This window comes from Humulus lupulus, chromosome 6, assembly GCF_963169125.1.
Source record: "Humulus lupulus chromosome 6, drHumLupu1.1, whole genome shotgun sequence".
In the NCBI taxonomy this organism is placed as follows: Eukaryota; Viridiplantae; Streptophyta; class Magnoliopsida; order Rosales; family Cannabaceae; genus Humulus; species Humulus lupulus.
This window is the reverse complement of record NC_084798.1, coordinates 215,789,931-215,812,859: the sequence shown is the minus strand read 5'-3', so window position 1 is coordinate 215,812,859 and position 22,929 is coordinate 215,789,931. Positions and strand designations below refer to the sequence as shown.

The window sequence follows — 22,929 nt, the reverse complement described above, 5'->3', positions numbered from 1 at the left end:
CGTCTCAAAATCAGGTCTCCCACTCCGAACTTTCGGTCTCGAACCCTCTTATTGAAATATCTCGTGGTCCGTTGCTGGTAAGCAGCATTTTTCAGCTGCGCCTCTTCCCTTTTTTCTTTGATCAAGTCTAGGGTTTCTTCGAGCTGAGTATCATTGGAACTTTGGTCGTAAATCTGAGTTCGAATCGTCGAAAATTTCGACCTCAATGGGCAACATTGCCTCGCAACCGTATGCTAGAGAAAACGGGGTATGCCCAGTTGATGTCCGAGCTGTAGTTCTATATCCCCAAAGGACTTGGGGTAATTCCTCAGGCCATCGTCCCTTTGCTTCTTCCAACTTTTTCTTCAAGGAACTCTTGAGAGTTTTATTAACGGCTTCGACCTGACCGTTCGCCTAAGGGTGGGCCACTGACGAAAAGCTCTTTATTATACCGTTCTTGTTACAAAAGTTGGTAAATAAATCGCTGTCAAACTGGGTTCCGTTGTCAGACACAATCTTTCTTGGCACTCCATATCGGCATACGATGTTCTTTACCACGAAATCTAGGATCTTCTTTGAAGTTATGGTCGCCAATGGTTCAGCCTCCGTCCATTTTGTGAAGTAATCAACCGCGACCACAGCATATTTTACTCCTCCTTTGCCAGTTGGGAGTGAGCCTATGAGGTCGATGCCCCATACCGCAAAAGGCCATGGGGATGTCAACATGGTTAGTTCGGAAGGTGGAGCTCGGGGTATCGTGGCGAATCTCTGGCACTTGTCGCACTTTTTCACGAACTCGAAAGAATCCTTTTTAATGGTTGGCCAGAAATATCCTTGGTGTATAATTTTCTTGGATAGGCTATGCCCCCCGGTATGATCTCCGCAGAATCCTTCATGAATTTCTTCAATAATCTTCTTTGCCTCGGGGGGAGTCACACACCTGAGCAATGGCATGGAATACCCTCTTCTGTATAGCCTTCCGTCCAGGGTGGTGTAACGGGGAAGTTGATACATTAGTTTCCGAGCCTGATTTCGATCTTTCGGAAGAATTCCATTTTCGAGGTACTCAACTATCGGGCTCATCCACGTCGGCTCTGCCTCGATCATACTCACATCTTCCTCGTCAGGCTTAGTTATGCTGGGCATTGACAGGTGCTCTACGGGCACAACATTCAGCTCCTCATTTTCGGCGGAGGTGGCGAGGCGAGCTAAGGCATCTGCGTTTGAGTTTTGTTCTCGGGGAACCTGTTCGATTGCATAAAACTCAAAAAACTCCAATGCGTACTTTGCCTTCTCCAGATAAGCTGCCATTTTTGTGCCACGAGCCTGGTACTCTCCCAAGATTTGATTAACTACGAGCTGAGAGTCGCTGTAACAATGTATAGCTTTGGCCTTGAGTTCCTTTGCTATTCGTAGTCCCGCCAGTAAAGCCTCGTACTCAGCTTCATTATTAGATGCTTTAAAGCCGAACCTTAATGCAGAGTGAAATTTGCTCCCTGCAGGAGTGATCAAAATAACTCCTGCCCCCGCTCCATTTTCATTTGACGACCCGTCGACGTAAAGTTTCCACAGCTCGTGGGCCGTGGTTGTTACCTCGTCATCAGCGATGCCGGTGCACTCCACTATGAAATCCGCCAATGCTTGTGCCTTGATGGTCGTCCTCGGATGGTAGGTGACCTCGAATTGTCCGAGTTCAACAGCCCACTTTAGGAGTCGACCAGACGCCTCTGGTTTAGACAAGACTTGCCTTAGTGGTTGATCTGTTAATACATGGATAGGATGTGCCTGAAAGTAAGGGCGGAGCTTTCGAGATGAGTGGATCAGACTAAGGGCGAGCTTCTCCATCAGTGGATACCTTGACTCTGCCCCCAGTAATCTTTTACTGATATAGTAGACGGGTTTCTGTATTCTCTCTTCCTCTCGGACGAGCACCGCGCTTATCGCGTTTTCGGTAGTTGAGAGGTACAGGAACAGTACTTCTCCCGTCTCAGGCTTTGATAGGATGGGCGGTTCGGCTAGGTGCTTTTTGAGCTCCTGAAAGGCTAGCTCGCACTCATCTGTCCATTCGAACTTCTTACTTCCTTTCAATAAGTTGAAGAATGGGAGACCGCGGTCTGTTGACTTCGAGATGAACCTGCTCAGAGCTGCCATCCTGCCAGTCAGGCTTTGAACATCTTTATGCTTCCGAGGTGAAGGCATATCGATGAGGGCCTTTATCTTGTCGGGATTAGCCTCGATCCCACGAGAATTGACAATGAAACCCAGAAATTTTCCTGAAGACACCCCAAAAGTGCACTTCTGAGGATTCAACTTCATGTTGTACTTTCTGAGCACGCCAAAGCACTCTTCGAGGTCATCAACATGGTTCTTGTTAAGTTGAGACTTTACAAGCATGTCGTCAACATAAACTTCCATGTTGTTCCCTATTTGCTCTGAGAACATCATGTTTACGAGCCGCTGGTACGTGGCTCCGGCATTCTTGAGTCCGAATGGCATGACATTGTAGCAGTAGAGCCCTTTGTCTGTAATGAAGCTCGTATGCTCTTGGTCGGGGGCATGCATGGGAATCTGGTTATATCCAGAATAGGCATCCATGAACGACATCAGACCATGCCCTGCCGTGGCATCTACGAGCTGATCAATTCTCGGCAGGGGAAAACAGTCTTTCGGGCAGGCCTTGTTGAGGTCCGAGTAGTCGATGCACGTCCTCCATGTCCCATTGGGTTTCGGGACCAACACTGGATTGGCCACCCAATCAGGGTAAAAAGCGTCCCTTATAAAATTATTTGCTTTCAGCCTGTCCACCTCCTCCTTTAGTGCTTTCTTTCTGTCTTCATCCAGCTGCCTCCGCTTTTGCTGCTTCGGGGGAAAGCTTTTGTCTATATTCAATGCGTGGCTCGCTACATTAGGGCTTATTGCCACCATGTCAGAGTGTGACCACGTGAAGACATCCTGGTTTTTCTTCAGAAAGCAAATTAATTGCTATTTTGATTCGTCTTGGAGGTGTTTCCCGACCTTCACCTTCTTTGAGGGATCAGATTCATCGAGCTAAACCTCTTCGAGCTCCTCCAAAGGTTGGAGGTCAACCTTCTCTTCAATCCTTGGATCGATCTCCTCATCAATTTCTAAGACTGTCCCATCTTTATTCTGTATGACAACGAGTGCTTGCGCGTTTGTTTGTTTCTTTCCCCTTAAGGAAATGTTGTAGCACTCCCTTCCTGCCAATTGATCTCCCTTCAATGTTCCGACTCCACTTGGAGTTGGGAACTTAAGGGCTAGATGCCTTACAGATGAAACTGCCTCCAGCTCGACCAGGGCGGGTCTCCCGAGCAATACATTGTAGGCAGAAGGTAAATCTACTACCACGAACTCCATCATCTTGGTCACCGAGACTGGATAGTCTCCCAAGGTCACAGGGAGTTCAATGGACCCCATACAGGCGGTTCCTTCTCCAGAAAAGCCGTACAAAGTGGTTGCACAAGCCTTCAGGTCGCGAAGGGAGAGTCCCATTTTTTCTAGAGTTGCTTTATAAAGAATGTTAACTGAGCTCCCATTGTCTATGAGAACTCGGCGCACTCTTTTGTTGGCAAGCTGTAGGGTGATGACGAGTGGATCATGATGAGGGAACTGGACATGAGAGGCATCCTCCTCGGTGAAGGTTATAGGCTGAGTCTCAACCCTTTGGCTTTTTGGTGCCCTTGGTTCGGGTTCATATGGAGACCCGTCCCCTGTCTTCAGCTCATTCACATATCGTTTTTGAGCATTTCTGCCCCCTCCTGCGAGATGAGGACCTCCCGAGATGGTTATTACGTCCTCTCCATCTATCGGCGGAGGCCTGTCTTCATCCCGAGATCGGGAGTTATTATTCTGTGCTGCCGGAAGCACGGCTACTCTCTGGCTGGCAGTAGCCTGTCCAGTATTCTGGTTTTTGACATACTGCCGGAAATAACCTATCGAGATCAACCCTTCGATCTCGTCCTTCAGCTGTCGGCACTCATCAGTTGTGTGGCCGGTGTCCCTATGAAATCGACAATACTTGCTGGAGTCCCTCTTGGACTTTTGATTCCTCATAGGGTCTGGACGCCTGAAGGGGACCTGGTTTTCATTAGCCAGGTATATGTTTTCCCGAGACTCGTTGAGCTCGGTGTGCACTTTATATACGGAGAAATACCTTTCTCCTTTTTTCTTCTTTCCTCCATCAACCTCGGGATTATTTCCCTCGCTCTTTTTCCTCTTGGAGGGATTCTCCGAGGTAGGCTGTGTAGCTGCTGGGTCAACCGAGGTTGAGGCGGAGTTAATGTTTATCGTTGTAGTTTCGGTCTGCGAGGTCGCCTTGAGTGTTGACCTCGCCTCCTCTACATTGACAAATCTCTGCGCCCGTCTGTTAAACTCGGTTATCGACCTCACCGGTTTCCCTTGCATGTCATCCCAAAGGGCACTCCCGGGTAAAACACCAGCTCGGATGGCCATCAAATGCCCACTGTCATCCACGTCTCGAGCTCGGGCGACCTCTAGATTAAATCTTGTCAGGTAGCTCTTCAGTGTTTCGCCCGGTTGTTGTCGGACGTTAGTCAAAGTGGATGCTTCGGGTCTGACTCCCATCATAGCCCGGAACTGCTTCTTGAAGTCTCTAGACAATTGATCCCACGAAGTTATAGAATGTCTCTTGTACTTCTCGAACCAACTCTTGGCAGGTCCGGCCAATGATGTCGGAAACAACATACATCTGAGCTCGTAACCCACGTTACTAGCTCTCATGATAGTGTTGAATGTACTCAGATGGCTGCATGGGTCGGTTTTTCCTTCAAACGCTGGGACGTGAGGAATCCGGAACCCTTGGGGGAACTGAGTGTTAGAAATATTGGGAGCAAACGGCTCGAGCTCCTCATCAGAGTCCTCATATCGACCGTTCCCTCGTTCATTCTTCAAAAGCCTAAAGGCTTTTTCGAGCTGATCGATCCTTTCTTGTACTGGGTCCTTAGGCGGTGTTTGGAATTGATAGTCATTAATCGCGATCCCAGGCTCGCGTCTCCGTGAGGGATCTCTACGCCCATTCAGATGATTCCTAAGATCCGGATTTGTCTGATCTCCATTTCCCCTGCTCTGATTCAGATGATTGCGCAGGTCGGGATGGCTCTTGTGATTTCCAGTATTTTTACGACCCCGGTCGTGTTTACTGACAGACCTAGTTTCTCCAGACTCATCACTGGTGAAAGTCATCGATCGGTCATTTCGTGGTGGATCCTTTCTACATCGCCTTGTCTCTGCAGTGCGAGATCGGGACGTCTGACTTCTCTCGGATGGCGCGCCTTTCCGCCCCTGGAACGTCTCCTTGTCTTTCCCCTGTACGCCCTTGATCCTGATCTCAACCAGGTTGAGCGTTCCTACGGGGAGGTGAAGGATATCTTATGGGAGACGGAGGAAACCGTATAGGTGACGGTGGTTGCTGTCCTTGCCTCGGCCTGGAGGGTCCAGAATTTGCCCGAGATGGGCCAGTTGCGTTCGGTGCACTACCAGGAACCTGAGTCCGAGCCTCGGCAGGAGCTCGGTTATTCTCAGTTCCTGCAGGCACTTCCACAGGTGGATTAGGCGGGACCCGAGCTCGGGTACTCCTCTGAGGCCTAGAAGGAGCAGATGGCTCTGTTGGTGCTGGAGGTTGTGCTGGCCTCCTTGTGGTAGCATTTTTTTCGTGGACGCCCACGGGGCCTCCGGGGAGGAACGTGCACGTCCTTTGGAGGAGGGACTTGGTCTTCGCGCAGAAGCGGGGGCTGAGCCACCTGCGCCTCCGCGGCTATCCTAGTCAGCTCCTCGTTACGTTTGTTGGCATCTGCCAGCAGTTGTTTCAGCTGCCGATTCTCCAATTCTACAATAGGGACATAACGCTCAGGGTTATAATACATGTCCTCATCCCTTGGTTGTGGAGGTGGTCCCCGGGAATCAGAGGACCCACTCCTTTCTTCAGCGTCCGGGTTCTCCATTGGTTGTTTTCCAAGACGCCTTGGGTAATTTTCTTCAGGAGTGTTCTGATTGTTTGCAGCCATGAATCTCTCTGGGATGGATGCTTGAGGCTCTCAATGAAAGCACCAAACTGTTGACGCCGTTTTTCGTCAACAGATAAAAGAAGAGAGCACGTAAACAATTAAGACAATGGCTAAAAGAAACAAACGAATCAGACACACGGTTTTTACGTGGTTCAGCAGTTAAATCTGCCTAGTCCACGAGTCTCTGTTATTAAACTCAAGATTATCTTTGAAAATTCTTTCAGCATGAATTCTTCAGAGTTTTCTCTCAAGGATCGGGATTTTCGGCCCTTTACAATGGTGCATGCCTTCTCTATTTATAGAGAAGGATGTAGAATATTATCCCACATATTTTGGGTAGTTACTCTTTTGTGAATAAAAATAAATGGCCTTAAATGCCAATAATCAGATATAAAAGGAAACGTTCCCCAAAGATCAGGAAACGCATAACTGACTAAATAATATCCCACGATTCTTGGGGATTTACATCAATAAATGAGGATTACATCCCATATTTACAATACTTGTAGATATTCAAGGTGATCATAGCGTATCTCCAAGGCTTCAGCATCCCAGGTTTCACGTCATTGTGCGAGCCACTGACATCTCCCAAGCTAACATTGCTTTCGAGATAGCATATCGAGCTCGAGATCCCTGCTCTGAAGTTCCTGAAGATGAGGGGCTCTCAGAGCTATCTTTCGAGATCGAGATCATTTCGAGGTCACTACACTCGAGGTCATGTATCATACTTTGCAGGCTCGACTTACAATCGTAGAACGTACCCTAACCCTCACGAGACCATTTAATGCGAACTCAGCTTTCGAGGTCATATTTACTATGGCTCGAAATCTAGGTATAACAGTCCCTATGTTTGAATTTACTTGGGGGAATTTAAATGATATTAGAATATGATTTCAAATGCAATTTAACTGATTAAATTCTAAATTTAATTCAGTTATAATAAGATCACCATTTCTTTTATTTAATTTTAAAAGAAATTCCTTAAGCATAGGGTTAGAATCGATCAACAACAACCAAGTGGTTAAGCCTTCATTTCTTTTTGTTTAAGCACGATTTAGAGGGCTTCTCAACAGATCAAAATGGTGGGAAGAGAGGGAGAGTCACACTAGTGGAAGAAAATAGAGGTTCTTGAATTTTCTAGAGAGAGAAAGGGAAATTTCGGGTTTGAGAGCTCTAGGAAATTTCTGGGTGGTTTTGAGTGTTTGAAATATCTTTCCTATGATCTAAGGAACGTTTTTGACATGACAAAAGGGGCTAGAAAGTTTATTTTCAAAAATCACAAATTTTCACCATTAAAGTGGGTGTTCTTGAATAATTTCGGATATAAGAGAACATGGGAGGTTCTGAGTTTTTTTTTTTTTTTGAAGTGTTTAGAAAGCTTAGAGGGACCCTAAGAAGTGTTTTGGACATGAAGAAATGGATTAAAAAGCTCTAAAAAATTTGTATTTTGACCATCATTTTTGGCAGTACACCGGCGACGGGGAAGACAAGCACAATCCGGCCATCATGGGTCAGCTTTATTAAGATTCAAGGGTTATTTGAGGTGCTAGGATCTTTGGGAACTAATTCCAATCGGTTTGGAGTGTGAAAAACAAGTGGAAAGAGGAGTTAGAATCTTGCCAGCGACGGAGAAGAAGAAGATTCTGGCAAGGCTCCGGCGAACCCGATCTGGATATTTATGGAGGAGCCAACGGTCGTCAATGTGACACAGCAAGTGGTTCGGGACACGTCAGCGGACAATTCACTACTTAAGGTAAGAATAGTGGACATCTACGCACAGGGTGTACGTTATGCGTACAACCTTGTTTTCCTATTTATCTAATTATGTAATTATATTGTGACTTGAATTGTTGCATTAGGTTGACTAGCATGAGGATAGTGCTAGGGATTTTAGTTAGTAGACATGCTTAGATGATAGAGTAGGCGTGCTATTCTAGCTGCTTGTGTGAGAATAGCACTTGCAGGAATTATCTTGGGTGTGTATAACTCAAGATAATATGATGCCACCACGGAACTGCCGAGTGTGAGTACAGCACAGGCAGTGCAACGATGTCTCGAGGCAACAGCCGAGTATGAGTACAGCGCAGGCTATTCTAGGTGCCACCGTGGGAATGTCGAGTGTGAGTACAACGCAGGCAAGGCAGATTACATTTCATGTCCGATCAACATGACTTGTTAGTATTTATGTGTGTGAGTGTAACATACATTATGTTAGTGTGATATGGTGCTTATGTATCGCACGATGATTATTATGTTTATGATGTTTATTCTTTTATTGTTTTCTAGTTTGGGGAGTTATGTCCGACATAGCTCTTCTTACTGGGCGTTAACTCATTGGTACTTTGTGTGCAGGTAAAGGCAAAACAAAGCAGTGAGTGATGCGGGCTCGAGGCATGGACGGAACATGTTAGAGGCTGGGCTCCAGTTATTTTATGCTTTTAGAAATAAATATTATGTTTTAAATTTTAAGATTTGAACAGTTATTTTCTTTATGTTGTTATTAAATTTAGCGTTCAACATTTTTATTTTTAAATAATGAGATCTTATATTGTCTGTTTAAATTTTAAATAAATATTTTCTCTTAGTGTCTTAAAGTATTTATTGTTTATTATTTTTAAATGGACTCCCTAAGTAACGTCTCGGGAAATCGGGGCGTTACAATGCTATTATAAATTAATTGTTGAATATACCTACACACATTTTTCATATGGAATATTTTCTCTAACACACTTTACCTTCTCTTGACTCGCAATGGAAAGATAATTACTAATTTTATCCTCATAATGTATATGATCCATAGCAACTTGCATTGCCTTCTTTCTTAGCATAGAAAAAGGCCATCGTGTTAGCATTGGTTCTCCACAATTGTAAAGTAGTCCCCACACCATATCTTGCACCGAAGAATGAGGATAAAACAGATCCTCCTAAAATAAAATTACATCAAATATCGATCTTTAGAATTGCTTGAGGAACTTTTAACTATTTATTATATTTCTTGCTTATATAAAAATATATGTATATGTGTTTTGAACAAACCTTAGCAACAGTGTTTCGAGCTTTGTTCCAATTTATGTCATGATATGGTTCGGTATAGAGTTCTTGCCTTAGTGATTGAACCAACTCAGTGATTGGACCAACAAACCTCTTCCCATATAGGAATGACATAGGCAAATAAATCAAGCGAGACAAGGCAACCATTTTCCCTACATGATATCCAACCACACCAAGAAAACAAAACTTTTTTATTTCTACAAACTTGTATTGATTTAGTGTATCCAAAATAAAAAGATTATATATATATATATATTAATTCAACCTGGATGAAGGAAAAACACTCTCGGCAAAAGCCAAAGCTCTGGGGGCACTGGATTGCATCCTGACCAGTCATACACACCAAGCACCTAATAATATATATATATACCATGTATATTGATATATATATATATATATATATACGAGAAATTGGTAAAACTTATCTGAAATTTTGTGTTATAAATTACTTTTGATAATTTTTTACAAAATAACATCAATCTTGTACACCAATTTAATTTTTCGACTAACTGCGTAAATTATAAAGTTATTTTGCAAAAAATTATTAAAAGTATATATGTGATGTATACCGTTAGCCAAAACTTTCCCCAAGATGGAATCCCAACAGCACCACCATGATCAAGAATCCATTTTCTGCCTTTAGATATAGAATTTTCCTCACTATGGATAGGACCCTCTCCCAATAACCTCAACGTAACATAACTCTCTACCGAACCAAACATCGTGCTGGGTCCTTCTATGTATTGTCCCCAACCTCCATCTTCATTCTAATAATATATAGATATATATATTAATTATGTCTTATATAATAGCTTTAATTTAAATGATGTCAAAAAAATAATATATAATATATATACCTGGTGATTATAGATGTAGCGAATAAGTTCCTTTTTGTGTTCTGGTCCAAAAACAGTATTAAGTGATCCAGTAATATATAACACTATTACCTGCAAATTGTTACGATTGAGTTGGTTTTAATATAAACTCAAATATATATATAAATATTTGTGTAGAGTTAATTTTTGTAACTTAAGTCAGCCTTCTTTAATCGATTCACTTAGCTAAACAATTAAGATTATGAAGTATCTGTTAAAAGTCATTACCGTATCTAGAATGCTCTAGAATTCTAAAATGTTCTAGAATATACTAGGAAGAACATAGAACATTCTAGAAAGTTCTTGAATAGCTTAGAATTAATTAGACAATATAGAAAGTTCTAGAAACATTTAGAAAAATGAAGGAAGTAGTTAAATAAATTATAAAGTTAGAAAAGTCTAGAAAGATGTAGATGTTTCCTTGGTAGCCTATAAATACAAATGTAATGTGTGTCCAAGGTACTAGAAAAGTGAGTGTCCCAAAAGTGAGTCAAAGAGTGAGTACACAAAGTGCATCTAAGAGTGTTCCAAAGAGTGTAGCTAGAGTGTTTAGTGTGTGGTCAAGAATTGTAATCAAGTATTGGTGTAATTACTTCTGTATCAATAAAGTAATTACGTTTTCACGTGTTGTGGCGTCCAACAAGTGGTATCAGAGCCGGATCAGGGTCGTACCGAAAGAGTCCTTTGTGAGTTTCTTAGAGTGATCGTGTGTGGTTTAGTACTACAGAGTTTGCACGATGGGTGACCTTCAAGTGGTCGGCGGAATTAAGAAACTTAACAACCAAAATTACAACACGTGGTCGATGCACATGGAGGCATATCTCCAAGGCCAAGACTTGTGGGAGATCGTTGGTGGCAATGAAGTCACACAACCGGAAGATGCAACCGCTTTGAAGAAATTGAAGATTAAAGCGGGCAAAGCCATGTTTGCGATTCAGACCACAGTGGAAGATGAAATGTTGGAGCACATCAGGCCGGCGAAGACACCGAAGGAAGCGTGGGATACTTTCACATCATTGTTCACCTAGAAGAATGATACGAGATTGCAGCTTTTGGAGAATGAGCTTCTCTCAATCAGGCAGCGTGACATGACGATCAACCAATACTTCACCAAGGTAAAATCTCTTTGTCGCGAAATCTCTGCATTAGACTCTGCTGCTGGCATGTCGGATGCTAGAATTAGAAGAATTATTATTCATGGATTAAGGCCAGAATTTAGAACTTTTATTGCTGCAATACAAGGTTGGCCAACCCAACCTTCTCTTGTTGAATTGGAAAACTTGCTAGCTGACCAAGAAGCGTTAGCTAAGCAAACATCTGGAATCTCATTAAAGAGTGACGAAGAAGCACTCTTTAGTGGTGATAAGAAAGGTCGATCTCGACCAAATGCTAGCAAAAATTTTAATAAAAATGATGACAAGGATAGTCATCATGGAAGCTCCCAAACAGGGGGAGCTCAAAAGAAAGACAACCGACGTGGCCAGTCAAAGAATAACAATAAATTTGATGGGAAATGCTACAACTGTGGAAAGTATGGCCACATGGCTAAAAGTTGCTGGTTCAAGAAGAAAACTGAAGAAGGTAATGCAGCCACGTCAAATGCAGAAAAGACAAGCGATGAAGAATGGGACGCAGAAGCATCTTTCGCTGTGGAGGAAGAAGAATTAGCTCTAGCAGCTACTGTTCCAAGAAAGATCGACTACAATAATGATTGGATAATCGACTCTGGCTGTTCAAATCATATGACAGGAGACGAAGAGAAGCTGCAGAACATAACAGAATATAAAGGTGGTCGTGTAGTGGTAACAACCAACAACTCAAGATTACCGATTGCTCACATCGGTAAAACAACAATCATGCCGAGATTCAGCTCAAAAGAAGTTTCACTCCAGGATGTCTACCATGTACCTGGGATGAAGAAAAATTTATTATCAGTAGCGCAACTTACGGCATCGGGCCACCATGTCGTATTCGGTCCTCAAGATGTCAAGATCTACCAAGATCTTGAAATCTCTGGAACACCGATGATGAGAGGACAACGTTTAGAGTCAGTCTATGTAATGTCAGCAGAATCGGCTTATGTAGACAAGACTCGAAAGAACGAAACAACAGATTCGTGGCATGCAAGGCTAGGACATATCAGCTATCATAAACTCAAGGTGATGATGAAGAAATCTATGCTGAAGGGTCTTCCTCAAATTGAAGTTAGAACAGTGATTATATGTGCTGGCTGCCAATACGGTAAGGCACATCAATTACCGTATGAAGACTCAAAGTTCAAAGCCAAAGCACCATTGGAGCTAGTTCATTCTGACGTATTCGGGCGAGTCAAGAAACCATCGATCAACGGCATGCGGTACATGGTTACATTCATTGACGACTTCTCACGGTACGTATGGGTGTTCTTTATAAAAGAAAAGTCCGAAACTTTTTCAAAATTTAAAGAATTCAAAGAAATAGTCGAAGGAGAAGTTGGCAAGAAAATTCAATGTCTGCGAACAGACAATGGCGGTGAATACACATCAGATGAATTTTCTCAGTGCCTACGAGAGTGCCGCATACGCCATCAATTCACATGTGCCAATACACCACAACAGAATGGAGTAGCTGAGAGGAAGAATCGACACCTTGCAGAGACATGTCGAAGCACGCTACATGCGAAGAATGTTCCAGGAAGATTTTGGGCAGAAGGTATGAAAACAGCAGCTCATGTGATCAATAGACTTCCTCAAGCAAAGTTAGGGTTCGTCTCACCCTTTGAGAAACTGTGGGGCTATAAACCTACAGTAAGTCACTTTCGAGTGTTTGGCTGTGTGTGCTACGTGTTTGTGCCAAGTCATCTACGTAGCAAATTTGATAAGAAGGCAATACGGTGTATCTTCATTGGATACGACAGCCAAAGAAAAGGGTGGAAATGTTGCGACCCAACAACAGGAAAATGCTATACGTCGAGAAATGTGGTGTTCGATGAAGCTTCTTCATGGTGGTCACTGCAAAAGGAAGAGTTACCAGATTCTAAGGAAATAGAAGACAATTTGCAGAAGAAGATGGGGGAGCAAATTGTTGAGTTACCTTCAACTCCAGAAACAGATGAAGAAGAACAAAGTGAAGAAGACAACGAAGACACAGCACAGAGTCCATGGAAAACAGGAGTGCATCAAAGAATAGAAGATGATGCAAACAATGGCCAACCAGAACTTCGGAGATCAACAAGAGCGCGGAAGCCAAATCCCAAATACGCCAATGCTGCTGTAGCTGAAGAAGAGAAGTTCAGAGAGCCGGAGTCATATGAAGAAGCATACCAGAACTCCAAGTGGCTTGAAGCAATGAAAGAAGAGATAACTACTTTAGAGAAGAATCAGACTTGGGAGATGGTGCCAAAGCCAAAGGAAGCAAACCCCATTTCGTGCAAATGGGTCTATAAGGTAAAAACTCGTCCTGACGGTTCAATTGAAAGATACAAGGCTCGGTTAGTAGCTCGTGGATTCTCTCAACAGTATGGGCTAGATTATGATGAGACGTTCAGCCCAGTTGCCAAGATTACAACAGTACAAGTCCTGCTGGCGCTTGCAGCATGTAAAGACTGGAGACTATGGCAGATGGATGTGAAGAGCGCCTTTCTACATGGAGAACTAGATCGAGAAATATACATGGTCCAACCAAGAGGATTTGAGGTTAAAGTTCATCCTGAGTATGTCTGTAAACTGAAAAAGGCGCTCTATGGATTGAAGCAAGCTCCACGAGCATGGTATGGCAAGATTGCTGAGTTCTTAGTAAAGAGCGGTTATACCATGGCGCATGCAGATTCAAGCTTATTCGTCAAAGTAAGGGATGCAAAGATCGCAGTTGTCCTAGTATATGTCGATGATCTCATCATTACTGGTGATGATGAAGCAGAGATTCGTCAAACAAAAGAGAACTTATCAGTTCGCTTTCAAATGAAGGAGCTTGGAGAATTGAAACACTTTCTTGGATTACAAGTTGACCGAACTAAGGAAGGTTTATTTCTCTGTCAGCAAAAGAATGCTAAAGAATTGCTACAAAGGTTTGGAATGCTCGAGTGCAAGCCCATCTCAACACCTATGGAGACTAATGCCAAGTTATGCGCGCATGAAGGGCAGGACTTGCAAGACAGAGCAATGTACCGACAGCTGGTTGGTAGTCTAATTTATCTAACATTGACTCGACCAGATATCTTGTATGTAGTTGGTGTAGCAAGTCGGTATATGCAACACCCAAAAAAACCTCATTTGGAAGCAGTGCGACGAATGTTGAGGTATGTCAAAGATACCATTAACTATGGTCTCTTATATAAGAAAGGGGAAGAGGTTAAGATAGTTGGATACTGTGATGTTGATTATGCTGGAGATCATGATACCCATCGATCGACTACTGGGTATGTATTCAAGCTTGGATCTGGAGCTATATCTTGGTGTAGCAAAAGGCAATCGACGGTGTCCTTGTCAACCACTGAAGCAGAATATAGAGCAGTAGCAATGGCAGCTCAGGAAAGTATGTGGTTAATGCAACTGATAAAGGATCTACACCAATCTACAGACAATGCAATGCCGCTTTATTGTGATAATCAGTCTGCTATTCGCTTAGCAGAAAATCCAGTTTTTCATGCAAGGACAAAGCACGTGGAAGTGCATTATCATTTTCTAAGAGAAAAAGTGCTTCAAGAAGAAATAGAGATGCAACAAATCAACACAGATGATCAAGTTGCTAACATATTCACCAAAGGACTAAGCACAATCAAGTTTTCGAAATTCAGAACTCAACTAAACCTCATCAAACGAGAAGAAGCTTAGAGATTCGGTAATGAGGGGGAGTGTTAAAAGTCATTACCGTATCTAGAATGCTCTAGAATTCTAGAATGTTCTAGAATATACTAGGAAGAACATAGAACATTCTAGAAAGTTCTTGAATAGCTTAGAACTAATTAGACAATATAGAAAGTTCTAGAAACATTTAGAAAAATGAAGGAAGTAGTTAAATAAATTATAAAGTTAGAAAAGTCTAGAAAGATGTAGATGTTTCCTTGGTAGCCTATAAATAAAAATGTAATGTGTGTCCAAGGTACTAGAAAAGTGAGTGTCCCAAAAGTGAGTCAAAGAGTGAGTACACAAAGTGCATCTAAAAGTGTTCCAAAGAGTGTAAGCTAGAGTGTTTAGTGTGTGGTCAAGAATTGTAATCAAGTCTTGGTGTAATTACTTCTGTATCAATAAAGTAATTACGTTTTCACGTGTTGTGGCGTCCAACAGTATCGATTAGGTAGAGTGGAATTTTTTTAATATACTATTTTTTATAAATACAATATATGGTAACTTTCAATATAACTCTTTAAAAAGATTTCTATTTTTATAAATAAATTTTATAATATGAGGTTATTTTGAAATGAGATCATAGATATCATTGGGTGTGAAAATTGTATACAATTTAAGTGTGTTCGAATCATTATAACTTAGGAAAAATATAAATATAAATATATATATTATTAATTAATTGCTACCAATGGAGGAAGGAGAGTTAATCCAGCAGCACATTCAGCAGGCCAATGGCCATCGTGGGCTTGAATTGAAGAAAAGTAAGTAAGAGCCCTTCTTAATGTCACTGTTACTGCTTCCTCTGTTATCCTATCACTTTCCTTCATTTTCACAGCTGCTGGAATAATTCTCTTACTTTAACTTTCCTTTGTAAGCTGCAATTGTTTTTCATTAATTTGATCACAACAATTATAAATATAAATATATGTTATAAAGGTAGGATTTATCAAAATTATTATAACTATATGGTTTAGCTCCAATTTTAATTTACATAATGAGTAATGATATATTATGTGTGCACTTAAAATATGCATTTAAATATTATATGCAGTAATATGATACTGCTTTTTATGGGTTCAAATTTAGAAAAATGTGATTGGTATAAAAAGTATCATATCAATTTGTATAATATTTGAGTGCACTTATCACTACTATTTACATAATAGTGTCATCACGTGCAATTTGGACGGGGCCACTCTCACCAAATTATATTATTTATTTTTTAAAATATATCACTAAAACTTTACTTTTTTTATATTATATCAAAATTTTACATTATGTCATACAATAACTGCTTTATATTTTCTCTATATTATTTAAATAATATATTTTTTTACTATATATATAATGCAAAATAATAAAATATCAATCAAATATATAAATAAAAAGTAATTAAAATCCTTTTGAGTCATGGATAGTGTTTTCTCTAAATTTAAAGAAACCCTGTTCCATTCTTTATATCCTTCTCTAAATTAAATACATTATCTGATGTAGTGCTATTTTTCTACCTTTTTGTGCGCTTCCCTTCCTACTCTAAAATAAAATAAAATAAAAAATATTCTTTTAAAGAGGATATTGTGAGTTCTCTTAATTTATTTAATCGGCAAAATTTAATTTACGGCGTCTCTATTTTTTTGTTAAAATCAACAAAAAGTAAAGAAATATATTAATAATAAATTTAAGATAACAACAAATAAAATAAACGCAATTCAAATAAATATAATATTATTATTTTATGAGTTTAATTTTATATTAGTATTTAAATATAATATGTCTTGCATTTTCAACCATATCCTTTTATAGGATAATAATAATAATAATAAATATTTATTTAGTACTATGTATTTTATTGAAATACATATTTAATATTTTATATTTTTAATAATTCATCTGTTGCTTTATAATTTAAAATTGAATATATTTGGTACTTTAAATTTAAATTTTATCAATATGACAAAACTATCTTCAATTATATAAGTTTTAAATTTAAATTTAATTATATATAACTGATAGCAATTTGAGCATATTAATAAAATTTTATTATTTAAATTTGAGTACAAGGTATAAAATATATATAATTTCAAATTATAAAGTATCAAATTAATATTATTGAAAATATAAAATATCAAATGATAAAACACAAAATACCCAAACTATTATATTCCCTAATAATATTAAAAAAATAACTCTCAATTTTGTTTATTTCCTCCTTTTTGGGTTGATAATGGAAGTTACTATTAGGTCTCTTTTCTTCATGAACAGTAACAAATTATAAGAATATTTGACTCTCCTTGATTTTTTGTTTTCTCATTTTGTACTTTTTTTTATAAAAAAGTTATTACATTAAGTTCGCTATATTTAAGCACGTCTTTCTTTTTTGTTTTTAATTTATTAAATAAATAAGTAGCAATTTGACAAAACTTAAAAACAAATAATAATAAATTGATTCATTGACCTGCCTTATTAGGCCTCTGCCTGTCTTTTCCGTTTGACTTATTTGCTTAAAAACAAACAAAGCATTTGAATGTTGATTATGAGCACGCTTTTATTCAATGTGAAAATTTTATTTTATTTCAACATGCATGTATCTTGCTCATATTTCATCTCTTCTCAAGTTACTCTATATAATTTATTTATATGATTAGTTTATAAAATCATGTTAGTACCTAATAATGTTAGTAACATCATATTTTATTACTAGGAGCAACTTATAACTTAATAGAGTGATATATATGAGTAATGATATGTGCATTTAAAATATACACTCAGATATTATACACATTAATATGACAGTTTAATCTAACTAATCACATTTATAAAATCAAGGACTCATGGTTTTAAGAAGCAGTGACACGTCATTGTGTGTAATATTTGAGTGCATATTTTAGATACACATATCATTACTATATATATATATATACCTGCATTCTCATAAGTAGATCAGAACTTTGTTTTCTGTGAAAGCGATTTTTCTTGAATTGTTCACGAGCTTGCTCAACTTGAGCAAGTTCTTGAGGTGTACCGGCATTGTGATCGAATTCCCAACATTGTCGGCCGACATGGTTATTTTCAGATTTTAGCCACGGCTCTCCCTCGGCTATCTTCAACTTCCACATGTATAATCCCTTGTTTGCCCTAGCTCGATCTCAAATCTATACATGATGATGATATCACACATAAAATTATTATATCTAGTTTAGTTAATATTATCGTAGGAATAAAATAGTTGCTAAGGGGTACTATTGGTACCTAACACTACAAAAAGGTGGTGTACTATTATTAGTGCAATTTAATATTGATTTTTCCACATTTGAATTTAACAAATATTATACTAATCAACTATAGAGTAATACCTCATATGATGTTGAGCACCTCAAATAATAGCACTCTAGAAATAATGATGTGGTAGAGTCATTGTGGTATATATTTAAGAAAGATTGGATTATTATGAGACGAATTACATATATGTGGAAATAGAAGAGATTATTTTTATGTTTAAGAATTGGTTTAGTTCATATACATAGGTAAAAAATATATATATATAATTATTCATAACAACATAAAATGAAAAATTCAAATATATATAGGATGATATGAAAAGAAAATGAAAATAATTTAGTATGGAGACATATGTATACATACCTATTTTTCGTGTGAATTTAGTATTGCAAGATGTAGAAAATTAAGTACTTTATTAGAATATAAGAAAGAAAACGATTGATATGATAAATATTGACAACATATATATTGAATTTTGAATCTCCCTTATATACTACTAAAATATATAAATAATATAGCTCTCATGCTTGCCAACTAACTCATTAATAATTACGAAACTAAATAGTTATAGATTCATGGCCCTGCCAAATTAATTAAATGGTGAAATACGACTTTTGTAATAAACTTTATTTATTTTTTTAAATGTAAATTTTAACGTAACAATTTTTATAGTTAACAGTAATTTATAAATACTTAAATTTAAATCAAATCAAATAAATAATTAAAAAAATTAAAATAGGATATTTTTTAGATATTTTACAATTATAATTATTTAAAAATAATAAATAATTAAACAAATTAAAATAGGATAATTTTTAGATATTTTACAATGGTAATTATTATAAAATAATAAATAATTAAACAAATTAAAATATTATATTTTTGAGATATTTTACAATGATAATTATTTAAAAATAATAAAATCATACATTTTATAACTTAAATAAAATTTAATTAAACTTAAACTCACTTATTAGAATAATATCATATTAAACATATAATATAATCTATTGTAAATTAACAGCAAATTGCTTTTAAAAAAATCTAGCAAGAAACTTAAATTTAAAATCCACGTATAATATTTAATATTACACTAAATAAATAATATATAATATCTTGTTGTCACTCTAAAATTCAAAAATTAGAACAAACACAAATTTAAACAAAAATAAATAAATTATTTAATTAAAATAGAATATTTATTTCAAACTTTATATAACAATAATATAAATTTAATAAAAATAATTAATAAATTCTATAAATAAAATTAAGTAAACATACATATTGTACATTCTTTGTATCTAATATATATATATATATATATTTGCCAAATGTCACTAAATTATGCTGCATTATTATTTTTAAATGTCATACACTTATGGGTTTTCTTTTCTTGTGGCTAGCTAGTTTCTCTTCTATATAATAAGTGTGTAGATAATGGAAATTCTTGGTTTTAACAGTTTTTTATTTTTTTAGTATTAACTTTAACGGAATATTATTATATTTGATAGTATATTCTTATATTTAACTGTAGTTTGCAAATACTTAAACTTAAATAGAATAAAATTAATAAATAAAATTAAAATAGGATATTTTTGAGATATTTTACAATGATAATTATTTTAAAATAATAAATAATTAAACAAATTAAAATATGATATTTTTGAGATATTTTACAATGATAATTATTTAAAAATAATAAATAATTAAATAAATTAAAATATGATATTTTTGAGATATTTTATAATAATAATTATTTAAAATAATAAAATCACACGTTTTATAACTTAAATAAAACTTAATTAAACTAAACTTACTTATTAGAATAATATCATATTAAATATATAATATAATTTACTGTCAAGTTGATATTCTCCATGATTAAACAAAAGGTTTGGAAAAAGCTTCGTGGCTGGAAAGCTAGTTTATTTTCTCAACCGGGTAGAGAAGTCCTCATTAAAGCAGTGGTGCAAACTCTTCCTTGTTATATAATGAGTTGCTTTCGACTGCTTTATACTCATATTAGAGAACTTCATGCTATGAATGCTCCTTTCTGGTGGTGTTCTTCTCAGGAGAAAATAAGTATCCATTTGTGTCATTGGGAAACTCTCTGTTTATCGAAAGCTAGATGTGGTTTGGGCTTCAGAAGCCTTGAGGGCTTTAATCGGGCCCTCCTTTCCAGACAAGGTTTGAAGATTCTTTCCAATCCTTCTTCTTTATTATCTAGGGTCCTGAAAGCTTGTTATTTTGACAGTTGCACCTTTATGAAAGCCAAAAAAAGGTTCCTATAGCTCAACTATTTAGAGAAGTCTTCTTTGGGGGAAAGAGGTTTTGGATAAAGGAATTTGTTGGCGAACTTGGATTGGGCAAGATGTTCATATTAATGAAGATAAATGGGTACCTCGTCCTCATTGCTTTTCTCTTCGGACCCTGCTTTAGTTCCTAAAGCAATGGGGGTTCAACCTTTGAGGCATTCTGATGGTTCTTGGAAGAGGCAGCTCATTGAGCAAGCTTTTCATCCCAAGTATATTTCGTGGATATTGGGGCTGCATCCTGGCAATTTGAACAAAGCTGATGATATGTGCTGGGGGTTTGAAACGAACGACACTTATACTTTGAAGAGTGGTTACAAAACTTTTTGGTTTAAGAAGGAGAGTGTTGAATCCTTTAATGGCCAGGTGGTTATGCGCTGGTGGACTAAGTTTTGGAAGATGACTCTCTCATCGAAAGTCAAATTGTTTCTATGAAAGGTTTGTCATAATTGGATTCCTGTGTTTTCTAATCTGAAGTCTCGGGGTATGACAATAGATGAGGTTTGCTTGGTGTTCCATAGAGGGTCGGAGGATGTAGTGCATGCGCTGTGGCATTATAAGGGAGTAAAGCAGATTTGGAGGCTTGCTAATTTTCTAGACAGAATTCCCCGTGGGTTCCATGATCATTTCCAACTTATTCTGCAAATGACAGAGGTACTTACTACTGATGAGTTTCAATGTTTCTGTATTTTATCCTAGGGTATTTGGAATAGAAGAAACAAGCAAGTCCACTTTCTGCCTATTCCTTGTGATAGTGATCTTGTCCAGTGGTATCTTAGTGAGTTTGAAGATAAGAGTATTCTGTCAGAGTCAACTCCTTCTTCTAAACCGCTTCCTCAGTGGCAAGCTCCAGTTCCTGGAACTATTTTATTGAATTGTGATGCTACTCTTAGTAGCAATCCATGTGGTGGTGGGGTGGGATCTCTAGTTCAAGATGCTTCTGGTAAGGTGCTGGCTGCTAGATCCAAGTTTCTACGTGGTATTTTCTCTGTTGAGATGGTTGTGACGTTGGCTGTCAAATTGGGTCTGGAGCTCGCTAATCAATTGGAGTTATCTTCTTTCTCCCTCACGTCTGATAGTGTTGTGATTATTTGTGCTATCAACAACAAGTTTGATTGTTATACTGATTGGGTGTTAGTGATTGAGGATATTTGAGAGCTTTCTAGTTTTGATAGTGTGAATAATTTTTCCATTCTTTTCATACCATGAATGGTGCGGCTCATTCTTTAGCTTCTTTTTCTTATAAAGTCCTGAAGGATTCTGTGTGGTTTTGTTCCACCCCTCCATGTATTTCTTCTCTTGTTTTTGTTGAGAAGTCGTAGGGGTGTTGGTTAATAAAAGTTTTCCTTAAAAGAAAAACCTACTCTTGCATGATTTTCCGAAGCTAGTTGAGAATGTATATTATTTACAATAAATAGGATTTTGTCCTCAAACTATTACCACTATCATATCTCGCCCCCAAAATTTTCACATTATTTTAAGCTCGCTCGAAGTATTCTTGATATTGAGTTGTCAAACTTCTATTAAATATTATTTAATTTTCTTAACAGAACGATGATTTGACATTCTTAGGGTGAGGTGGCATAATCTGACATGACTGATTGAAAAATTAATACCCTTGAACCTAATTTATTATAAAAAAAATTAAAAAAAATCTCTATATATTTGTTTCGTTATATATTAAGCAGTATTGATTTTGGGCCATAAGTTTAAATTTCTTTCTTCTTCTTCTTCTTCTTCATTATTCATCCCTCAAAGTGCACCCGATTAGTGTCCCACATTTGTCTTTGAAAGGAGGCGTAATGTCATATTCAAGCAAGCAATGTTTCTGTCAATATATAGTAGTAGTAAGATGGATGAAATGGAGTAGACCCAAGTGTGTACACACAAACACACACACACCCCAACAAACACACCATACTACCTTTCAACATTTACAAACCCAACTAACCTATAAATATTCTTGAACACTTTGACTATGCTACCTCATGCCCTCTAATTCCAAAATGACACTATAATCTACCCTCCACAAAATGACCAAAAAAATCTTTTTTGGCGTGTATAAATAAATAAATGAATGAATGCTACAAATGCCTTATCCCTCCAAAAATCGAACGATGTAGAAATTCACACCAAGTTTCAATCGCACAATTAAATCGTTAATCACAATTCTCCCTAATCGCCCGACAAAACCCTAATTTCCCCCAAATTAATCTTAAATGCAAGACCTTCAAAAACCGAACCTAAATTTTCCCTCCTAATAAAGTACCAAACTATTATTTTAATATCAAAGGATTTTGCCATCACATCCCCCAAAAGACCTCCTCGGCTGCAAATATGCCACCACAACTACAACCATGCCACATCAACTAAAAATAAACAAAACCTAATAGTCCCAAAACTCAAGTGCAGAAATAATTCATGAGGAATTTATAATAACATGAAAAATTCAAGAGTCACGATCTGGCAGTGGTAATAGTTCATGAGACAAAAATTATGTTTATTCTATTATTTACATACTGACTAATCTTTATTATATATGAATCTTAATATTGGAGGGATAGGG

The 22,929-nt window shown here is 37.6% G+C and overlaps 1 protein-coding gene across 1 annotated transcript in view; it reads right to left on the bottom strand.

Annotated features, from left to right (window-relative positions):
- Positions 1-18,493, bottom strand: part of LOC133783232 (lupeol synthase-like) — a 36,012-nt gene extending 17,519 nt beyond the window's left edge. Inside the window, exons 1-8 of the mRNA XM_062222778.1 lie at positions 18,415-18,493; positions 17,694-17,924; positions 15,459-15,647; positions 9,929-10,018; positions 9,641-9,838; positions 9,337-9,421; positions 9,057-9,223; positions 8,756-8,944 (exon numbers count right to left, since the gene is read on the bottom strand). Of these exons, the coding sequence (XP_062078762.1) occupies positions 8,756-8,944; positions 9,057-9,223; positions 9,337-9,421; positions 9,641-9,838; positions 9,929-10,018; positions 15,459-15,599 (870 nt within the window). The 5' untranslated portion in view covers positions 15,600-15,647; positions 17,694-17,924; positions 18,415-18,493. The remainder of the gene's footprint in view (positions 1-8,755; positions 8,945-9,056; positions 9,224-9,336; positions 9,422-9,640; positions 9,839-9,928; positions 10,019-15,458; positions 15,648-17,693; positions 17,925-18,414) is intronic.
- Positions 18,494-22,929: the final 4,436 nt, after the last annotated feature.